General features: G+C 43.0%; 1 protein-coding gene across 3 annotated transcripts in view; it reads left to right on the top strand.

Moving 5' to 3' along the window:
* RASSF6 (Ras association domain family member 6) overlaps positions 1-18,075 on the top strand; it is a 36,882-nt gene that overhangs the window by 7,421 nt on the left and 11,386 nt on the right. For all 3 annotated transcript variants that reach the window (XM_084760066.1, XM_084760068.1, XM_084760067.1), the window contains exons 2-4: positions 809-907; positions 14,090-14,168; positions 16,379-16,521. In XM_084760066.1, the coding sequence (XP_084616192.1) occupies positions 809-907; positions 14,090-14,168; positions 16,379-16,521 (321 nt within the window). The remainder of the gene's footprint in view (positions 1-808; positions 908-14,089; positions 14,169-16,378; positions 16,522-18,075) is intronic.

Genomic DNA, 18,075 nt, shown 5'->3' with positions numbered 1-18,075 from the left:
TCGAGCTGAATAGATGAGTGGAGAGTTGATGCCAGGAAATTTCATTACACAAGGCCGGTCGTTGAAGAAATGCTTCAGTGCCGAGTTTGTAAAGATAGATTTGAGAACAAGTAAAGAAAATGTAGATGCCAGGTTAAGATACTTTGGCTAACTCTTAGTTAAATAGAATAACTATTTAACTCCTCCTCTTCCTCTTCCTCCTCCTTTCTTCTTTCCCTTCTGGTATCCCAGGGAATAAAGATGTATAATGTCCTCCACTCCTCTTGCCCTACCCAAACAGTCTGCCATGAAAGTAAAACAAACAAGCAAACAAAATCCCATCAAGGTCATTTTTGTTAAGACAATTAAACTTTTCTTTCCAGCCCACCTTTTGATTCTGAATCTAGTGCCTGTGATTCTTCAGGCTCAAAGCAATGATAATTATGTATGTGCTGATGCAAAGCAGAGTACGCATAAAATATGATTAGTATCATAGGGTGACCACACCCTAACGCCATTTATATTACTCCCAGTAGAGGTGATAATTGATATCTGGTCTCGGGTCCAGAGCCTGCAGGAGAGTTGGAGGCACTGTAGCATCCTTAGCCTATCTCTAGCCAGAATTTGACTTCAGTGGCTGGAATCTTGTCCTGATCCAGGGTCCAGCCACTTCAAGTTAGGTTGCTGCAGTGGAAAGATTTTAATCCCTCGAACAGAGTTAAAACCTTCTCCTATACATTAGAGACATAAGCAAATATGCTAATTAAATAAGAAGCTAACTTCAGGATGTGCCCCAGCAACAAAGTATTAATACTTCCTAATGTCTTAGGGCATCCTTGGATCATCTTGGAAAGGAGGCAAGGATGACAATGATGGATCACCAGTACCCTTCTTGGATCTTCGTCAATGAGAGGACATTCATAACCAGGTAACTACACACCTATGTGATGTGTTCTCCTGCGCCAGTCACTGGTACCATATGCCATTCAGACTTTACTAAGAATGACCTATGACCAACAGGATGATTACTGTGAATCACTAGGTGTGATGCCAGATACAAAAATAAAGTATAAGCGTGGCATATACTGTTGAGCCACACTGTGTCATAGAATGGCCACTCATATTTCATTAACAGTTGCCTGATTCAATTTATGATTATATTTCAGTTTTAATAATGCAAACATTTATGAAGCCCAGAGCTGAGGAGACGGAGTTCCTCATGGGCTACATTAATAAATGCACTCAGAGCTTGTTCTGAGGTCAGTAGTCATGCGTACAGTCCTTGGCTCTCTCTTTCTGTCTTTCCATTTCTGTCACATGCCATTTTCCTCTTGACATGAAATTACATAAAATAAAGGCAACATCCTCACCTAATTTTCTACAAACAATAAATAGCATCTTCTATTGCCTTTGGAACATTGGAAGCTTAAAAACTAGAAAGATGAGAGCTCAACCTGGCTAAGCCAGGACAGATGCGGAGAAAGAGAGAGTAGTAACACAGACTCAAATGTTACCAAGATTCGCCTGAGTTAACAGGGTCTGAGATGAAAGGTGAAAGCCACGTGCATATACCGATGCTGTAGGACAGAGCAGCAATGCAACAGGGCACGGAGATGGTCAGAAGGATACATATGAAGTATAAGGGTTGAAAGAAAAGATGCAAAGCTGACTTAAAAGGAGGTTTCACCTTCATTCATCACCCAGACACTTGCTGGCTTCTCACTGCGGAAGGATTGTACTGCGCACTGGATCAAACGAAACCCTTATTTTCAAGGGACAGAGAGTACAGTCAGTACGAAGACGGATGCTGAAATAAAGGAAACATAAAAATAAAGCAGAAGCTAGGAGCAGCGGTGCACGCCTGTAATCCCAGCACTTAGAGAGGCAGAGGCAGGCAGATCTCTGTGAGTTCGAGGCCAGCCTGGTAAATACCAAATAAACTGAGAAGCCATAGGAAGATACTGAATACGCCAGTGATGACTAGGGTCTGGCTGTGAGGAATACGTTGAAGACGGGCATAAAAATAGAGGCAGAGAAGTGATCATTAAAAGTGGAGGTGTGGGGAGGATGGTGGCCTGAGCCGTGGCAGCGAGAGAGGTAGAGAAGGGGCCACAGTAGACCACACAGCCTAGATGCCTGTTTAGGTCAGTGAAGTGCCAATAGGAAAGGGGTGCGGCAAGGGTTCTATGCACTTATCTTGATAAATATTTCACATGTACATAAATTAAATTATGTACATAATTTAAAAATCTGAGAAGATTTAAATATGAATATTTAAAGAGTAAAACTTAAGCTTACTTACTACCTTAAACAGATTCCATTTTACAAAGCGGAGACTACACTGCATCTCGTTTTACAGGCCCATCAGTAGATTGTAAATACTTTCCCATGCTACTAAGGGAAATCTTCCTAAAATGTTTTGAACCCATCAGTAGCATTCAGTGATACAGAAACACCACCCTGTAGGCATCCCCTGATGCCTGTCTTCTAGATGGCTGTAGTTTTGACTTGCATAAGGATGGTTGACAGAAACATCCCTGGATCAATGGGCACAAATAATGTAAGGCTGCTTCTACAAATCAGCTCCGTAAAAACATCTGCTCTCGTCAACAGCTGACGCTCTCATAGCCTCTCTTCCCTATTTCTTACAGGAGTGCTCGGCTATATTAGGTAAAACGTAGATCACTTGAGGGTAAGAACCACACATTTTTTGCATATGTCTCACAAAGTTGTGCCGATGCGTGAGCTTGGCGTATGAAATGATTTTTAGGTGCAACACAGATGCTCATATTTGGTTTCTAAATAGTATTTAGGAAAAATAACAAAGGAAGGGAAAGTCAATTAGAAAGTTATTGACAACAGATAATACTTTAACTTGACCTAAACTATTAAAACAGCCATGCACAATAGCTCTACAGTGCTGCCATGGCCTCCAGCCAGACCATACTTAGCTTCTATTTTCTTTCTCTTTTTAGGGTTATTTCAGCTCACCAGTACATTTGTCTTTCTTACACATTAGCCTTAACACCTAATACAGAAAATTAACATTTCCACCTCTGAAAGTAGTTTTGACAAGGCATTTTCCAATACTCGGCTATAACATAGAAAAGAATACATTTTTAAAAGCCTATGTGTATTCCCACAGTATTATTTATCTGCAATTAAAGGTGTCACAATGAAACCACATGTCGTGGGCAATGTTTCCAAAGATGCTAAGGCTGTAGTGAGCTTTAGTTTTCATCTTTGAGTCTGTCAGTAGAAGAACTTAAGAGTTTGCCTTCTGCCGTCCAGGATGTCATTTAGACCACGGGCTCTCCACATGCTCGTTGGAGGCCTGGGTGGCTGAGTGTAATTCCACAGACTCTATACATAAAGACAGGCTTTTTCAATATGCTGTCTGTGGAACACTTGATTCTGAACTGGTCATGTGACTCCACTGCATGCTGAACTCAGGAAATTGGTTAGAGGAGGAAGGGACAATGACGTTCTGGTGACTTTTAACTTCCCGTCAGAGAATTCCAGAAAACTCTGCAAAACTGTCATCAAAAATGATAATAGCACTGCTGGCTAATGACGGTATCCCGCATGCACACAGCTGACAAACAGCCCCCACCTGTTTACTTGCTTAAGCAGCTTTTCAGCTCCCTCTCTGCACTCAACACCATGGTAAACAAAACAGAGAGTGTCAGCTTATTAAGGTGTTTTCTTTTGCCTGCACTGAAATGCAGGGAAGTGTTAGAAATTGATGTTAAGATGGATTCACAAATATAAAAAAGTAGCACCTACCTAGTTGAAAAGTTGGTTTCAGCCCATTTAATGAGAATTAATGAGTGATCAATAAAACAACAGGTCCCATGGGTCAGGGCCCCACGGCCAATATAGCAGTTGTGGCTTAGGACCACGTGACAACTTGTTTCCAGACTTCCTGGTTCAAGGGTGTTGGCATCAGTTCACTTCATGCTCCGGTGGCTACGGTTCCAGTTTCTGCTTCATTGCCTAGAGTCACCACTGTGCTGGGTGCCCACGCAAATATTTCCAAATTAAATACGGTTCCGTTTGGTTGCTTCTAAAGCACCTTCACTTTACCTTTTAAATCAGGACATTTAGCAGTGAGTGAATAACCAGCCCCGTATTTAAAACAAACAAAAACAAAACTTCAATCCAGTTTCATGCAGGTCAGATTTCAGAACCTGTTAGATTTTTCTGTGCTTCTTAGAAACCGATCTCAATCAAAAGGCACATGTGTGCTCCTGTCCTTAGTAAATACGTTTGATTAGCATGACATCATGAGCTTATGCAGAACATACATTTATACCTTACAGTTTCCTGTTGCAGGCATGCTAGACAGTACCCTTTACTGAGACATTAAAAAGAAGGAAGGAAGGAGAGAGAGAGGGAGAGAGAGAGAAGAGAGAAAAGAAGGAAGGAAGGAAGGAAGGAAGAAAGAAAGAAAGAAAGAAAGAAAGAAAGAAAGAGAAAAAGTCAAAACAACAAAAAACCAGCCACCTACATTTCTAAGCACAAATTATACACAAAGGGACCTGCTCCTGAGGCTGCCTCCTACCTGGCTTGGAGAGCCAGAGGGCATTGTTAAGTGGGAGTCCAGAGTCTGCTCATCAAAGGAGTGAGCATGGAGCCCCTGCCAGAGTTCCATCCTCAGCCAGTGTTCAGTCCTCAGGCCCAGCCCCTGAGGACAGGTCTATAAGGGAATGGCATTACTCTCAGGAAGACCAATTCTGGGTATAACAAGGATACAGGAGGCATCTCTAAAGGTTTTTATAAAGAGTCAAGAGTATAAAAATAAGCCGGAGACACAGGGTTTGAAACCTGTGTTTAGAACCATTTTTTCTGGGTAGAGATTGTTTTAAAATCTTCACCGTATTGCTAATTTGATGGTCTGGTGAAAATAAAAGATTGTTTTAGAAAATGAGTGATACATATGGGGCTATGTCACAGAAAGTTCAAAAATGTGCGCAGATATGTAGAAAGAGGGTACTTTTCAAAATTTCTTTGTGGCCAATATTTCCCAAAACGCATATTATTAGTCATCATTGAGAATATCAGTGACAGTCCCCTGCTACCAGTGCAGTTTATATTACCCAATCTGTCACTTTAGTGGATTCAAAACACAAGCTCTTTCTAAGATACATGGAAACTTTCTCATAGAGTCTGAAGTCAAAATTCAAACACACACACACACACACACACACACACACACACACACATGTTTATTAACTGTATAGAATTTACTTTAACTTCTGATGTCTTTGTCGCATCCCCAAGAAAAGGCATGGATTCAATTTTTCCATATTTTATTTCCTAAACAAATGAGGTTTGAGGAAAGCTCCAGTGTTTGGCTAAAGCAGGACCCTTCTAGAAGGAGCTTGCTGGCTGACACTGCAGCTCTCAACTTGCCCAAAGGCCAGTCCTTTCCTCAGAGTCTCTGGGTCTTCACTGGGGACTGGGGTGGGTATCTACATGGCTAAGTTCCCTGGTGCTTCAGTTGCTGTGCTCTGGGAAACACGGGTCTAAAGTGTCAAAACAAAGTGAGGTGAATACCCTGGAGGGAGGGACCTCGCCTTACTGAGATCTGGGAGAGACTGTACTGAGATCTGACTAGGGAGGGAGCTAACTCACAGAAGCAAGATTGAGAGGTATCTGGTACATGAAGTCTCAGAAAACCAAGGCCAGTGAGTTACAGCAAGCAAAAGATTCCAGACCAGCTGAGGACACACACAAAAAGTATATCTCTCTTTACATTTACATACATTTATGTATTCATATACGTTATATATTTATATACATTATATATACATTTTTTGAGTAGTTAAACAAGATTTATAAGAAAAAATGAAAAAATTCTACTTAACCTGATCTACTATATAAAAGAAAAGCTTTACATCCAAGGCAGCAGAACATCACCTACAAATATAGGTATTTGTAATCACATACAAACAAACGATAGAACTATTGACTACAGGATAGATAGTAAAAAAAAAATGGCTTTCTCCAAAACAATATAATGATTTGTTTTTAATAGATGTGGTTAAATAAAGTCTGTATTTTCTGCAAATATATTTTTTTTAAAAAAAGAAGCAAGCTTAGGGCAAATTAAAGAAATAATAGCTCCTTTATATATACATTATATGTGTGTGTTATGTGTATGGATGTCCCGTACACGTATATCTGAGCACAGTGTGCAGACCTGCAGAGGCCAGGAGAAGACCTCAGATTCTCTGGAAAGAGAGTTGTGAGCCTCCCTGTGGGTGCTGGGAATCAAACCTGGGTCCTCCGGAAGAGCAGAAAGTGCTCTTATCCTCCAGGCCACCTCTCCAGACCTGAAAGCATCTCTTAAAGGGACACTGAAAAAAGAAAGCAGGAGAGGAGCCACACAGGATGATCATGCGCCATGAGAAGGATTGGAGGGTTTTACTCAGAGAGCTATAGAAAGACACTTAAGGGCGTTAGGCAAAGCGATGATATAATTAGACAGTCTCTGCTCAGTGGAGATGGTGTGAGCAATAAATGGGTGTCATTCTGAACGGAAGAACAGGTGGTTGTTGTATTGATTTCAAAATAAGAAAAATCAGTGGTCAGAGTCCCAGCAGCAAAACGTGGCTGTAAGGCCGTGTGGTGTAAAGCCTCCCACCTGGAGCTCCTGCTTGCTCACATCAGTGGCCAACTTCAAGCAACAACCTCACGGGCCTGGTGAGTTGGATGGATGGCTTACCGGAAACAAGTGGAAGGCTTCTTTAACCAGAAGAGCTGGATAGGTGCCCCCCGCCCTCCCGGAAGAGTAGGGAGGGCATCAGCGTGTGAAGCCTCTTAGTCTTAGCAGGCACAAAGTCTCCCACCTTCCACGCACAAAGGACATCGTCTCACAGCGCACAAAGGACATCGTCTCACAGCGCACACGTGTGCCTTTCCAAACAACGGCACAAACAATGTGTGGCACAATCATATTTACTTTACGGGTTACCTTTTTTCCCCCAAAACCACTCCCATTAAGTCTTGTTTTAGAACAAATTGAAAACTTGGGATGTAAGCGTACCCCAGGGGTGAGTGAGAAGCAGGCATTTGAATCCACTTTCTCAGCTCTCTCCCAGCTGCCTGGCTCAGCTCCATTTCTGAAGTCCCATTCACAGGTGCAGCTAGTTCATCTCGGGACTCCTACAGCAGCCCGCTCCTGGGGCTCCCTTCTGAGGCCCATCCTCTTTGAGCCATCAGATGTCTCTCTCCATTATCTTACCTAAATCCTCCAAAGGTGAGACTCACACCCCTCAGTATAGCGGCAGAGGCAGGCAGAACCTCTACAACCTCATTTTGAATCGCTTCCTTTTTCTCTCCGTCAGAAGTGCCCCCCGCTTAGCCCTCTACACTCGAGTCTCCATACCTGTGTGTCTGTCTGGAATCTCCGCTTCATTCTTCCCCTGGCTGGATGATCCCACAGTAGTAAACTCAGGTGACTATTTCAGACCTCCTGAGTCCTGTCTTCTCGTCCGTCCTCTCCCGCTGAGGCATTGTACCACAGAATCCTGTTCTCTTCTCAGAAATCTTACCCTGTGTCAAATGACAGTACTCCTTAGTTCTTTTTCTTCCTTTGCCCTCTGCTAGAAAGTCATTCACAGCTGCCCGAAGCCTCCGGCGCAGTGCTCAAGGCTTCTACTACACCTCAGCCCCTCACCAGGGCCCCACGGCATAGAAATGAGTATGAGACTGACAGTTAGATTTTAAACCAGGGACAAATGGCTGAGGTGCCTAGTTAACATATTAAAGCAGACACTGGTTGCCAGGTTCTCCCAGCGTCCCCCAATTCCTACCTGTTACAGGGCCCTTCTGACTGGCATACTGTCCAGCCCAGGAGACTGGGCTGCCCTTCCCTATATAATCCAGCCATTTTGGTTACCCACTCTCTTTGTTCCTTTGGGCATCCGGGCTGCTGCACCTGGTCTCCCTGTTCTCTTTCCTTCCCCTCCTCTCCCTACATGGTCCTGTCCACTCTGGATTCTCCCAGATGTCCCTGCCTCTGGCCACACTCTCTCCCCTTCATCTACAATAAACCTTCTCCTCCACCATACCTAGGAGCAGTCATGTCCCTTGCTTTTTATTTGAGCTTTTTAATTCACTGACCAGCCTCAAAGACCTTACAAAAAACAGTACTAGGGTCCACAAGTGTCACTCCCAGATGCTGTTTCCATAACAACAGGTGAACTGGTGATCATCCACATGATGTGTCTCTCTATTTTAATGTACAAGTTTAGAGTCATCAGAAGTAATCAATGTAGTTCTAGTCAGAATGACAACCTATCTGACCTGCCAATCTACGTATAGAAAGCCTCGCCCTCTTTTGGAAGGATAGTATCACCCATGTCCTCAGTGCAAGTGGATTCCAAAGTGGGGTCCCTCAGCTGCACTGGAAACGCTGGGGCCCTGTAGGGGCCCACCCAGACCTCCCCCATAGGAAGCTTGGCAGGCATAACTCAGTAGTCTGTCACCCCAAGCTCTGTGGGCTGTGGTGTTGCCCATTCAAAGATTAGAGTGTATTTAACGTGTATCACTGGGTTTCATGGCACTCACACATAGAGTGGTATGTGACGCTTCTGTGTTTCTGTAACCTTCAAACAGGATTTTTCTTCACCATCAAATGCTTCTCAGTCTGTTCCCAAAGCAGCAGGAACAAGAAATAAAGTCATGTTGGTCAAAAAGTGCCACGCCTTCCCTTTGCATTGGCGGGGAACCATGAGCAATGGCTCTTGTGTGTAAATGGTGTTGACACTGTGACCCAGTCCCTCCCCCCCAAGCTGCACCTGCAGGAGGAGAAGATGGCAAGACAGAGCCCTCCTTCACTCTGGCCTCTGCCCACTGACGGCACAGGCTGCCACACGAACTTAGCTGCTTGTCCTAGCAGACTCTGATGTGCAGGGCCCCCGCCCTTGCAGCATCCAACCTGCAAAGTGGATGTTTTAATTTTTAATCTTATCCTCTAGAAACCAAACATGAAAAGAAGCAAGGCAGTACCCACCCCCTACTTGATGGGTGGAAAATACTCCAGGGTGAAACATTTTCTAGTACTGATATTTACTCTTCTAAGAGGATCAGACCCCAGCCTAAAAGCCCAAAGCTGAGGAGGCAGTAGGAAAGATGTTCCTTAGTTCTAGGCCTCTCTGGGCTATATAGTGAGACCTGACTCAAAAAGAAGGCCAGATTGTTTTCTTCAAAAGAAAGCATTAAAAGAAAAAAATAAGCTGGGCATGGTGGCGTACACTTTTGATCCCAGCACTCAGGGAGGCAGAGGCAAGTGGATTTCTGTGGGTTTGCGGCCAGCCTGGTCTACAAAGTGAGTCCAGGACAGCCAAGGGGACACAGAGAAACCTGTCTTGGAAAACAAAAAAAAACAAAAACAAAAAGAAAAAAATATTCCATTTTTCTGTCCTGCCCACATCTTGCATGGTTTAGTAACATTGTTGCAGGTAACAAGAGCCCTCTCATATGGTGGAGTTTATGCACTTAAAACATCTAAAACATCTGTAGACTTTTTTTTTTAAATCTACCACCTAGTTCCCCCCTCCCACTCCTAAGCAGGGACACAACTCTTGATGCTCTAACATAGAGTTTCCAGTGCAGCCAGGAACCCTCCCTCTTTTAAAAGGGCAGAAGCTTCAGGGCACATGCCCCTGCACAGGACTGACATCAAGAGAGGCAAATTCTGCAGCAATTAAGAGGCCTTCTTCTCCCCAGCCTCCCAGCTGGTCCCATTTGGGAACCCAAGCCCTTCATTTGCAATGGAAATGGAACTAACCTACTTTGCTAGCTGAGGAAGGTCTGTAAACCAGGTGGTAAGGCGTTCCTTTTTCAACACCTCAGCCAGACAGAGAGGCCCAAGGCAAGAAGATCTGGCGCCCAGGCTCTCTGCTAGGGGAGGCCTTGCTGAAGTTTGCAGTTTCAGTTCCAGGATTCTAGTGTGGAGTATGGAAGGACAACGCGGGCTCTGAGGATTTTGCCAGTGCTTGCAGGCATCGGGACTTTAGCATGACAGGGTTAGCTGTCATTTTTATTTTCTATTAGTCTCGTGTTTCCTCGAGTCCACCTTTCCAGAGGCAGGCAACCAGTTGTGCTGTAAATTATAGATGTCAACTGTGAGAAGTCATGAATACACTTAATGCACGATTTGGAAAGTGTGCAGCACTGCAACCCACAAAATCAAGAGCACAAACGTATACCAGCGATTGTCAATTTCTTATATCTACATGTTTAACTCCTAGTTGTTTTAGATTTATTTGATGTGTGTGTGTGTGTGTGTGTGTGTGTGTGTGTGTCTGTCTGTCTGTCTGTCTGTCTGTCTGTCTGTCCCTGAAGCTGTAGTTACAGGCAGCTTTAAGGTGCTGGGAACTGAATTTGGGTCCTTAACCTCTAAGCTCTCTCTCCAGCCCCTAATTTCTGGTTGTTCTACAAACTATATAGGAAGTTTTAAATTAAGCTCTTTGGACTGACCATATGAAATTGTTAGATAATCTCACTGCTAAAAACTTAATATTGTGAGCAGAGTCAATAGAGAGAAGAAAACTGTGCAAAAATGGGGGGAGGGATGTCATTCCACCCTGTATGTTGAGGGGACTCAAGTGGCTTCTAGACGTCCCCGGTTCATTCAAAACAGGCCAGATATGTAACACTTTTCTAAGCTACCATTTTAGAGCTTTATTGGGGGTATTTGGATGGCCTATTGGATGCTGACCACCTGGGCTGTGTTAAGTAAGGACCTATTTGAAAGCTGGGGCAGAAAGAGGCACAATTTGTTTTTATTCATTAAGATTGGGTCCACTTAAATGGGCTCTTAAAATTCTGCTAAAATAAAAAATAAAATAAAATAAAATAAAATAAAATAAAAACCTTGATAGCACCTCTCATCTCCTAGGATAAGTGGCTGTCCTGCAGTCATTTTAGACTCCTTCTAGATTCTAGATCATTCTATATGTACAGGACATTCAACTGTCTTTCTAGAGAATACCAGCCTTGTTCCTGAACCTCTGCTTCGGTGTCCCTTGCTATCTCCATGTTGTCTCAGGTCAAAACCCACCTTCAGCTCTTTACCGACTGGCTTTAGTGTTGGCCTGTCTTCCTCTTGCCTAGAACTTCACCAGCTTCCCACAGCCAGAGAATGAATTCTAATTTCTTAAATGTTCATGTTTATACATTCCCAGTGGATCCTCAGAACCTCGGCTCTGAGCTGCTCGCGCAGACTGCAGAAATGTTGGGTTCTTCTTCTTAATGCTCCCCTGACCTGGTTAGCTCTTCCGGTTTAGTTACTGCCCACCCAGGGTCACCACTGGAACCATCTTGTGCTCGGCTTCTATGTATGACTAAGCTTCCGTGACTGTGCTCACACGGTGATTCTGGCAAGTATGAGTGAACGCCGTTAGTTTAGGCTTTCTGTTACCATGCCTAATTTGAATTAGCAGACACAGAGGACCAATGGATGCTAACGCATATCTCCTTGTGCCCCTAGTTTCAACTAATCAACCTGTTATATTAGTATAATCACAGGCTAACGTTTCTTCCTGATGTTATGTGTACCCATCCTTCATTGGTTCCATAAACTAAAATACTCTTTCTGGTAGGATGCGCACAGTTAAAAGGCCCTTGTAGAATGCGCTCACCTCTGTTCAGGGACCGAGCATTTCCACTGCATAGTGCTGAGTGATGTTTCAAAGGCTTGTGCTTCACCATGCACTGGGGTTTTGCCAGAAGCAGAAGCTGAGGGGGTGAGATTATATAAAGCTCCGTGTGCTTTCATAACGATGCTCTGAGCTCAGCATTATCAGGACTTGCCTCCCTAGTGAACCTGAAACTCTTTGTGCTGTTCAAGCATAAAGAATAAAAGCTCATAAGGGACCATTGGGATCTTTAGTGGTAGCACCATTTTAAAGGGAAATATCTCACAGGGATGACCCTGAAGGAACAAAATCAGTGTGGCCAGTGAAATTTAGACCAGATATATTCATTAACATTAAAAATTTGGAGTAAGCCATTTGGGAAATGAAACTGTAGCCTGGACACCTTCGCTGGATTCCTTCCTATGGTCATTGCATGGAATGTGTGGACCCCTGGAAGTCTGCACATTGGAAATGGCAAGTGAGGAAAGTCACTACCAAAAGCATGTTTATATGATTCCAACATGTAGAAACAAGATGCAGAAAGCCCGTTGTTCAATGTCCAGCCAGTGCTTTTTAAATAACAGGTTACGATGGACAAGTATCTACGCTGACCATCAGGAAAAGTCAGCGAGTAAAAGCAAACTGACCGCTCTCGTGGAGCCTGCATTCTTATGAGAAGGACAAAGGTATTTGAGGGTCAAGGAAATAGGAACAATGAAATACTTGTATCTAAAATGTTATGAGATATTTTTCAATAAATAGATTTACATAAAACAAGGCTTTTCTCTTTTATCTTGTTACTATTGGTGTTTGTTTTGGGGTTTTGGGTTTGTTTGTTATTTTTTTAGAAGAGAATATTCTGATAAGTTTATTTAACTAGAATTAACTGAATGTACCAACATTATACTACTATGGATACATAAAATCTGAACAAAACTTCCAAACATCCCAACCCTCTAGGAGCATCATTCAGGCAGGAAAGACAGAACACACAATTCAAAGGTCAAATTTACCACAAGACATGGTGGCTTATGCCTTTAATCCCGGCACTGTGGAGGCAGAAGCAGGTAGGCTGATATAAGTTCAAAGCCAGCCTGGTCTACATAGTGAATTACAGGCTACCCAAGGCTATATATATATATATATATTGAGACCTTGTCTCAAAACAAAAGAAGGACTGAAGGGAGAAAGGAATAGGAGGAAGAGAGGGAAGTCAGAAAGTCAAATTTATAGAGCATTAGAGGATACCGCGGAGGCAGAGGTGAAGGAAGAAAGTAAGATATCAAATGTTAGAAGAGGCAAAGATTTAGAATGGGCGATCAAGGAAGACTCCTCACATAGGTACCTTTTTTAAAATGGAGGTACTTTTATTTTTATTTTATGTGTGTGAATATTTTGCTTGTATGTATGTCTGTGTACTATGCTCGTGATGTGTCTGTGGAGGCCCCAGGCGAGGGTGTTGGGTCCTCTGGATCTGGTGTGACGAACAGTTGTGAGCCAATACGTGGATGCTGAGAATCGAACCTGGGTCCTCAGGAAGAACAGCCAGTGCTCTTAACCTCTGAGCCATTTCTCCAGGCCGATGGGTGACTTTTGGTTAAATAATGAAAGAAAATGAATGGATGAGCTAGTGATGTGAAGGTGAAGGAGAACATTCTAGATGAATAATCATAAGATCAAAGGCCCTAGGAGCTGGAGCACGCAAGAGACGTCAAGAAAGCTGAGCATAGTAAGTAAAGCAAAGAGTAATAGGGCGTGAGGAAGATGCGGTGACGGAGGACCAGATCAAATGGCGTCTCTTAAGTCGCCATAACAACAGGATGTTGAATTGCATTCTGAGAAGACATCGAGGAGTTTTGAGCAAAGGAGAAAGATGGCTGGGTGCACATTAAAATAATGTTGTCGAGAACACACAGCAGACAGAGGCAGCCTTGTAGGAGGTCGTTTCTGCAATCCATCTGTGGTGACTCAGAGGGAAGGGCTGAGCCATGTGGCAGGAAGCAGTGCCCCCACAGGGTCTGTCAGTCACCTGAGTGAGATTCCTCTGGAGCACTGAACTTTAGGTAAACCACTGATTGACCGTTGTTGTAACCTCAGTGAGAGCCATGACGTCAGATGCATGGTGGGTGCTGAGTGTCAGGTGCTTAGCTGTTGTGAAAGCAAAGCGAAAAAATGTAAAGCCATATCTGCTCCGCAGCTGCCTCCTTTGACCAAGCCCTCACCAGTGTGGTCCTCGGTCATCCTTCCACATACTTTCCCTTTATAATTAGCATATTTTAAATGTGTTAATATTCTAAGAATGCTTCAGAGTACCATATCATACCTTAAATTAAAATGGCAGGATGATAACAATTCCACGGACACTTTTTTAAAATCTCATACTTTCATGAAATAAACTGTCACTGGAAAGTGTTCACTTTGTTGTTGGTTTTTTTTTTTTTTTTTTTTTTTTTTTTTAGGGAACAACTTAATTCTTTACTGGAGGCTTATAATGTTTTCTATGAAAACCAGAAAAATCTGCATATTTTGTATGGACAGGTAAGCCCATTAAAGAAACACAGCAGCTTGATTCGCAGAAAACAGATTGTGTAACCAGGTACATGAGTCAGGGTGGCTGCAGTCTAGAACCTGGGGACACATGTGGTCCGAAGAAGCAGGTAAGTCTTTAATTTAATCTCACTTTCATGTTTAGGTGATGTCACTAAATAGCAAGGACAGAGTGCCTGCAGGTTTCTAAGCATCTTTGATGTAGAAAAGCATGCAAAAAGTGGTTTTAAGGACACATTTGCTTTCTGTTTTAAAATGAAATAGTTCTCAGATAGTGAATAACATTATGAGCAGTAAATCCACTACTTTTTTTTTTGCCTTCGCAGCAACATGTGTGTGGACAGGTATGCACTGTGACACCATTTGCAGTGAGAAAAGGCGATAGTACCCTCATGACCTCCAGTGCTGTATATATATATATATACATATATATATATATAATACATATAATATATATATATATAAATATATATAAATATAAATATATAAATAACAGGTCATATGTATCTATGAAGTCGAATTTGAGTTGTTCATTAAAATGAACAAGTTGAGTTCCAGTGAATGTACAATATCTCATAATGGCAACAGTTTTAAAATGTGGAAATAGTTCAGTCACCGAGCAATTGGTTTTTGTTAGTAATAGAAGTCAATGATTTTATAATCTAACTTGCTAGTTTCTAACTTGCTAGTTTCTATACCCTCAAAGTTTCTAAAACAACAATATATCACTTTAATAAAGATACTTAACATATAAAAGAAGTTATAGATATCATATAAAAGAAAAGTTTTAAAAGGAATTATATGAGAATTTCTTTGTCCTTAACATTTCTTTATGAATTTGCAAAATACATATATATCCCTGTTTGCTAATTTTTCTTCACTTACCCATTTATTCCTTTTGTTACACTATTTCTATTTTAAATGACTACCTCAAAAACTATTAATTTTTCACAAACATGTTCTTAATGGTGTGTATGTTGCATGCACATGTGTATGCAAGCATGCATGCCAGGTTCACACACTGAGTATGCAAGCATGCATGCCAGGTTCACACACTGAGTATGCAAGCATGCATGCCAGGTTCACACACATGAGTATGCAAGCATGCATGCCACGTTCACACACATGAGTATGTAAGCATGCATGCCAGGTTCACGCACATGAGTATGCAAGCATGCATGCCAGGTTCACACACATGAGTATGCAAGCATGCATGCCACGTTCACACACATGAGTATGCAAGCATGCATGCCAGGTTCACACACATGAGTATGCAAGCATGCATGCCACGTTCACACACATGAGTATGCAAGCATGCATGCCAGGTTCACACACATGAGTATGCAAGCATGCATGCCAGGTTCACATGTGAAGAGGCCAAGCGGGATCATTCCTGTCTTCCTTGCTTTGAACCAAGGTCTTCCACTGAACCCGAAGCTTGCCACTTGGGACTCAGCTGGCTGTTTAGAGAACTCTTGGGCTCGGGCAGTCTCTGGGCCCCCAATGCTGGGTTTATGATCATACATGGTCATACTAGCCTTTTATACAGCTGTTGGGGATTCAAACTCAGATTCTCCATGCCCTGCTTTGTGTCATATAGTAAGTTTTTATATGCATACTTTTTCTTTTATTGGGATGGAATCACAGTATACAGCCCTGGCTGGCCCGGAACTCATAGAGATCCACCTGCCTCTGCCTCTTTGAGTGCTGATATTAATGGTGTGGGCCACCACCATTCCTTCATAAGCATTCTTTCTTTTGTTCTACATAACTTTATGACTTAAGTTATTCATAGCTATTCAAACAACTATGTCTCCCAGTAACTATTCATTCTAATTTCTAATTCTGTATAGTTTTAAAAATCTGTTATACTTTTAAATTAAATGGACCTGAAACAATATAATCCCACTTAATCCAAGAACCGGAGCTCAAAAAGCATTTTAATGCACTGTGCCAATTGGTGGGCATGCCAAAGACAACATGGCTTATTTTGTCAAGTGTACTGTTTTAAATATGAAAGACTATTTCAAAATCAGAATTGTCTTGCAAGCGAGGTCGAGAAACCAAATAATCCATCCCGAGAGATGTTTAAACCTAGTAATATCTCCTACCAACTTACCTTCTGCATCTTCCGGTTAAAGCATTTGACTTTCTATAAATAATGCAAAAACAATTACTGAGGGTAACTGCTTCTTCCTCAGACTGAAGATGGGCAGCTGATTGTTGAAGGGTTGCTGGACATTTTCTGGGGAGTCAAACGACCCATACAGCTAAAAATACAAGATGAGAAGCAAATCTCTTCTTTTGATCTGTTGAAGTCACCAGAAACCTTTTCCAGCAAAGGGTAAGCTGTCCTCCCTTGGTATTGCTCATGTGACCTCACTGTCTGCTTCCGTTGTGTTTGATGGTAGTGCAGGGTGTGTATCCCTATGGGTAGATGCTTATAACAATCTTATACCATCACCAACATCCCCGCCAACTAGGTATTTGGAAACCGTGTCTCTGAGGTCAGGTGATTTGTGCAGGATCCCCAGTTACCACCTGGCAGGACCAAAGGGACCTTTGTTCCATGGGCTCCAGAGCCTGAGCTTGGGGGCCCCTGTCTGCCCCGCTGCTTCTCCCAAGAGATTGCATTTGCTCACTGGACAAGACAAGATAGAGAGGGAAGATTTGCCTAGTCCTCACCTGACCTCCAAAACAGGGAAGGAAACTTAAATTTCTCCACTCCTTGGACAGAGGACTCCCCTTGCTTTCTGCAGAGGAGACTGAACTGTGTTCATGTTCAAAACAAGCAGAGCTGTTTAGCAGAGCCCAGCAAAGTACCTTTGAAGTTCACTGCACGGAACAGCTCCCTGCCTGGGTGGATGCAACCATACCTTCAATGACCAACTTGGGTGGGGGTTTGTCATTATCCTTTATAAAAATTTTTTAATCATAATTATTCCAAAGTATCCTCATAAAAGGGCTTTCTTCCTTTCTTCCGCGTCTTTCATTCCTGTCGCTGCCCTCCCTTCTGACACACCTGGAGACACGACAATTCTCTTCACACCTCCCACCTTCGCATCCATTGTGAGTTGGAATTCCCCTCAGAGGAGAAAAGGGAGAGATAGCTGCCAGGATGATGCACTTGTGTGGTCTGATCTTTGGCCACAATTAAGGAAACCTAGGAGAATATTGCCACGTCCCACCATGATTTATAACTTTTCCCAACCTTTCTCAGATATCATCCTTGGACAGGACTGAACATTTTGCAACGCCCTAAACCCATCACGCCGTCTCTTATTTTCCTCACTCTGCCCGCCAGGCAGTCAGCCTACTTATCAGGAGCTCATTGCCTGACTAACAAATTCAACACGCTGTCCTGAAAGCCTTCCACGATCCCTCGGTCCACTGAGCACGCTGATGACTTTTCTTTCTCACCTCCACAGCGTACAGTTTACTGGACTCGTATACATCTATCTCATCCCCATCTACAGTGTGGGCTACTAGGTGGCGTGGACCACATCTTGAATCGTCTTTGCATCCCGGTGCCCAGCACAAAGAGGGAAGGAAGAAGGGGAGGAAAGAGAGAGAGAGAGACAGTGGGATGGAGAATGAGAGAAGGAGGGGTATAGAACTATGACAGACGGAGAAAGAAAGTGTGAGTGAGGGGGGGGGGATGAGATCAAATGGAGTTCTCGGAAACCTGCAAATAAATTGCACCTGCTTGGTGTGACAACCATCTCACCCCATCTGCCTTTCCTTACTACTGTTCCGTCTGGGCTAAGGGCTGCTGGTGGGTTCAGGACATGGTGCTTATGAGCACAAATGGAACTATAATCTCAGGCACTCAAGAAGCCCAGCACCCCACAAGGACAAGATGACTGACAAGGCTGATCACTCAAATGACAAGGAGCAG

This window comes from Acomys minous, assembly GCF_964271855.1.
Source record: "Acomys minous genome assembly, chromosome: 15".
NCBI classification, from domain to species: Eukaryota; Metazoa; Chordata; class Mammalia; order Rodentia; family Muridae; genus Acomys; species Acomys minous.
Note: the sequence above shows the minus strand (reverse complement) of the source record. Positions and strands in the feature narration are given on the sequence as shown.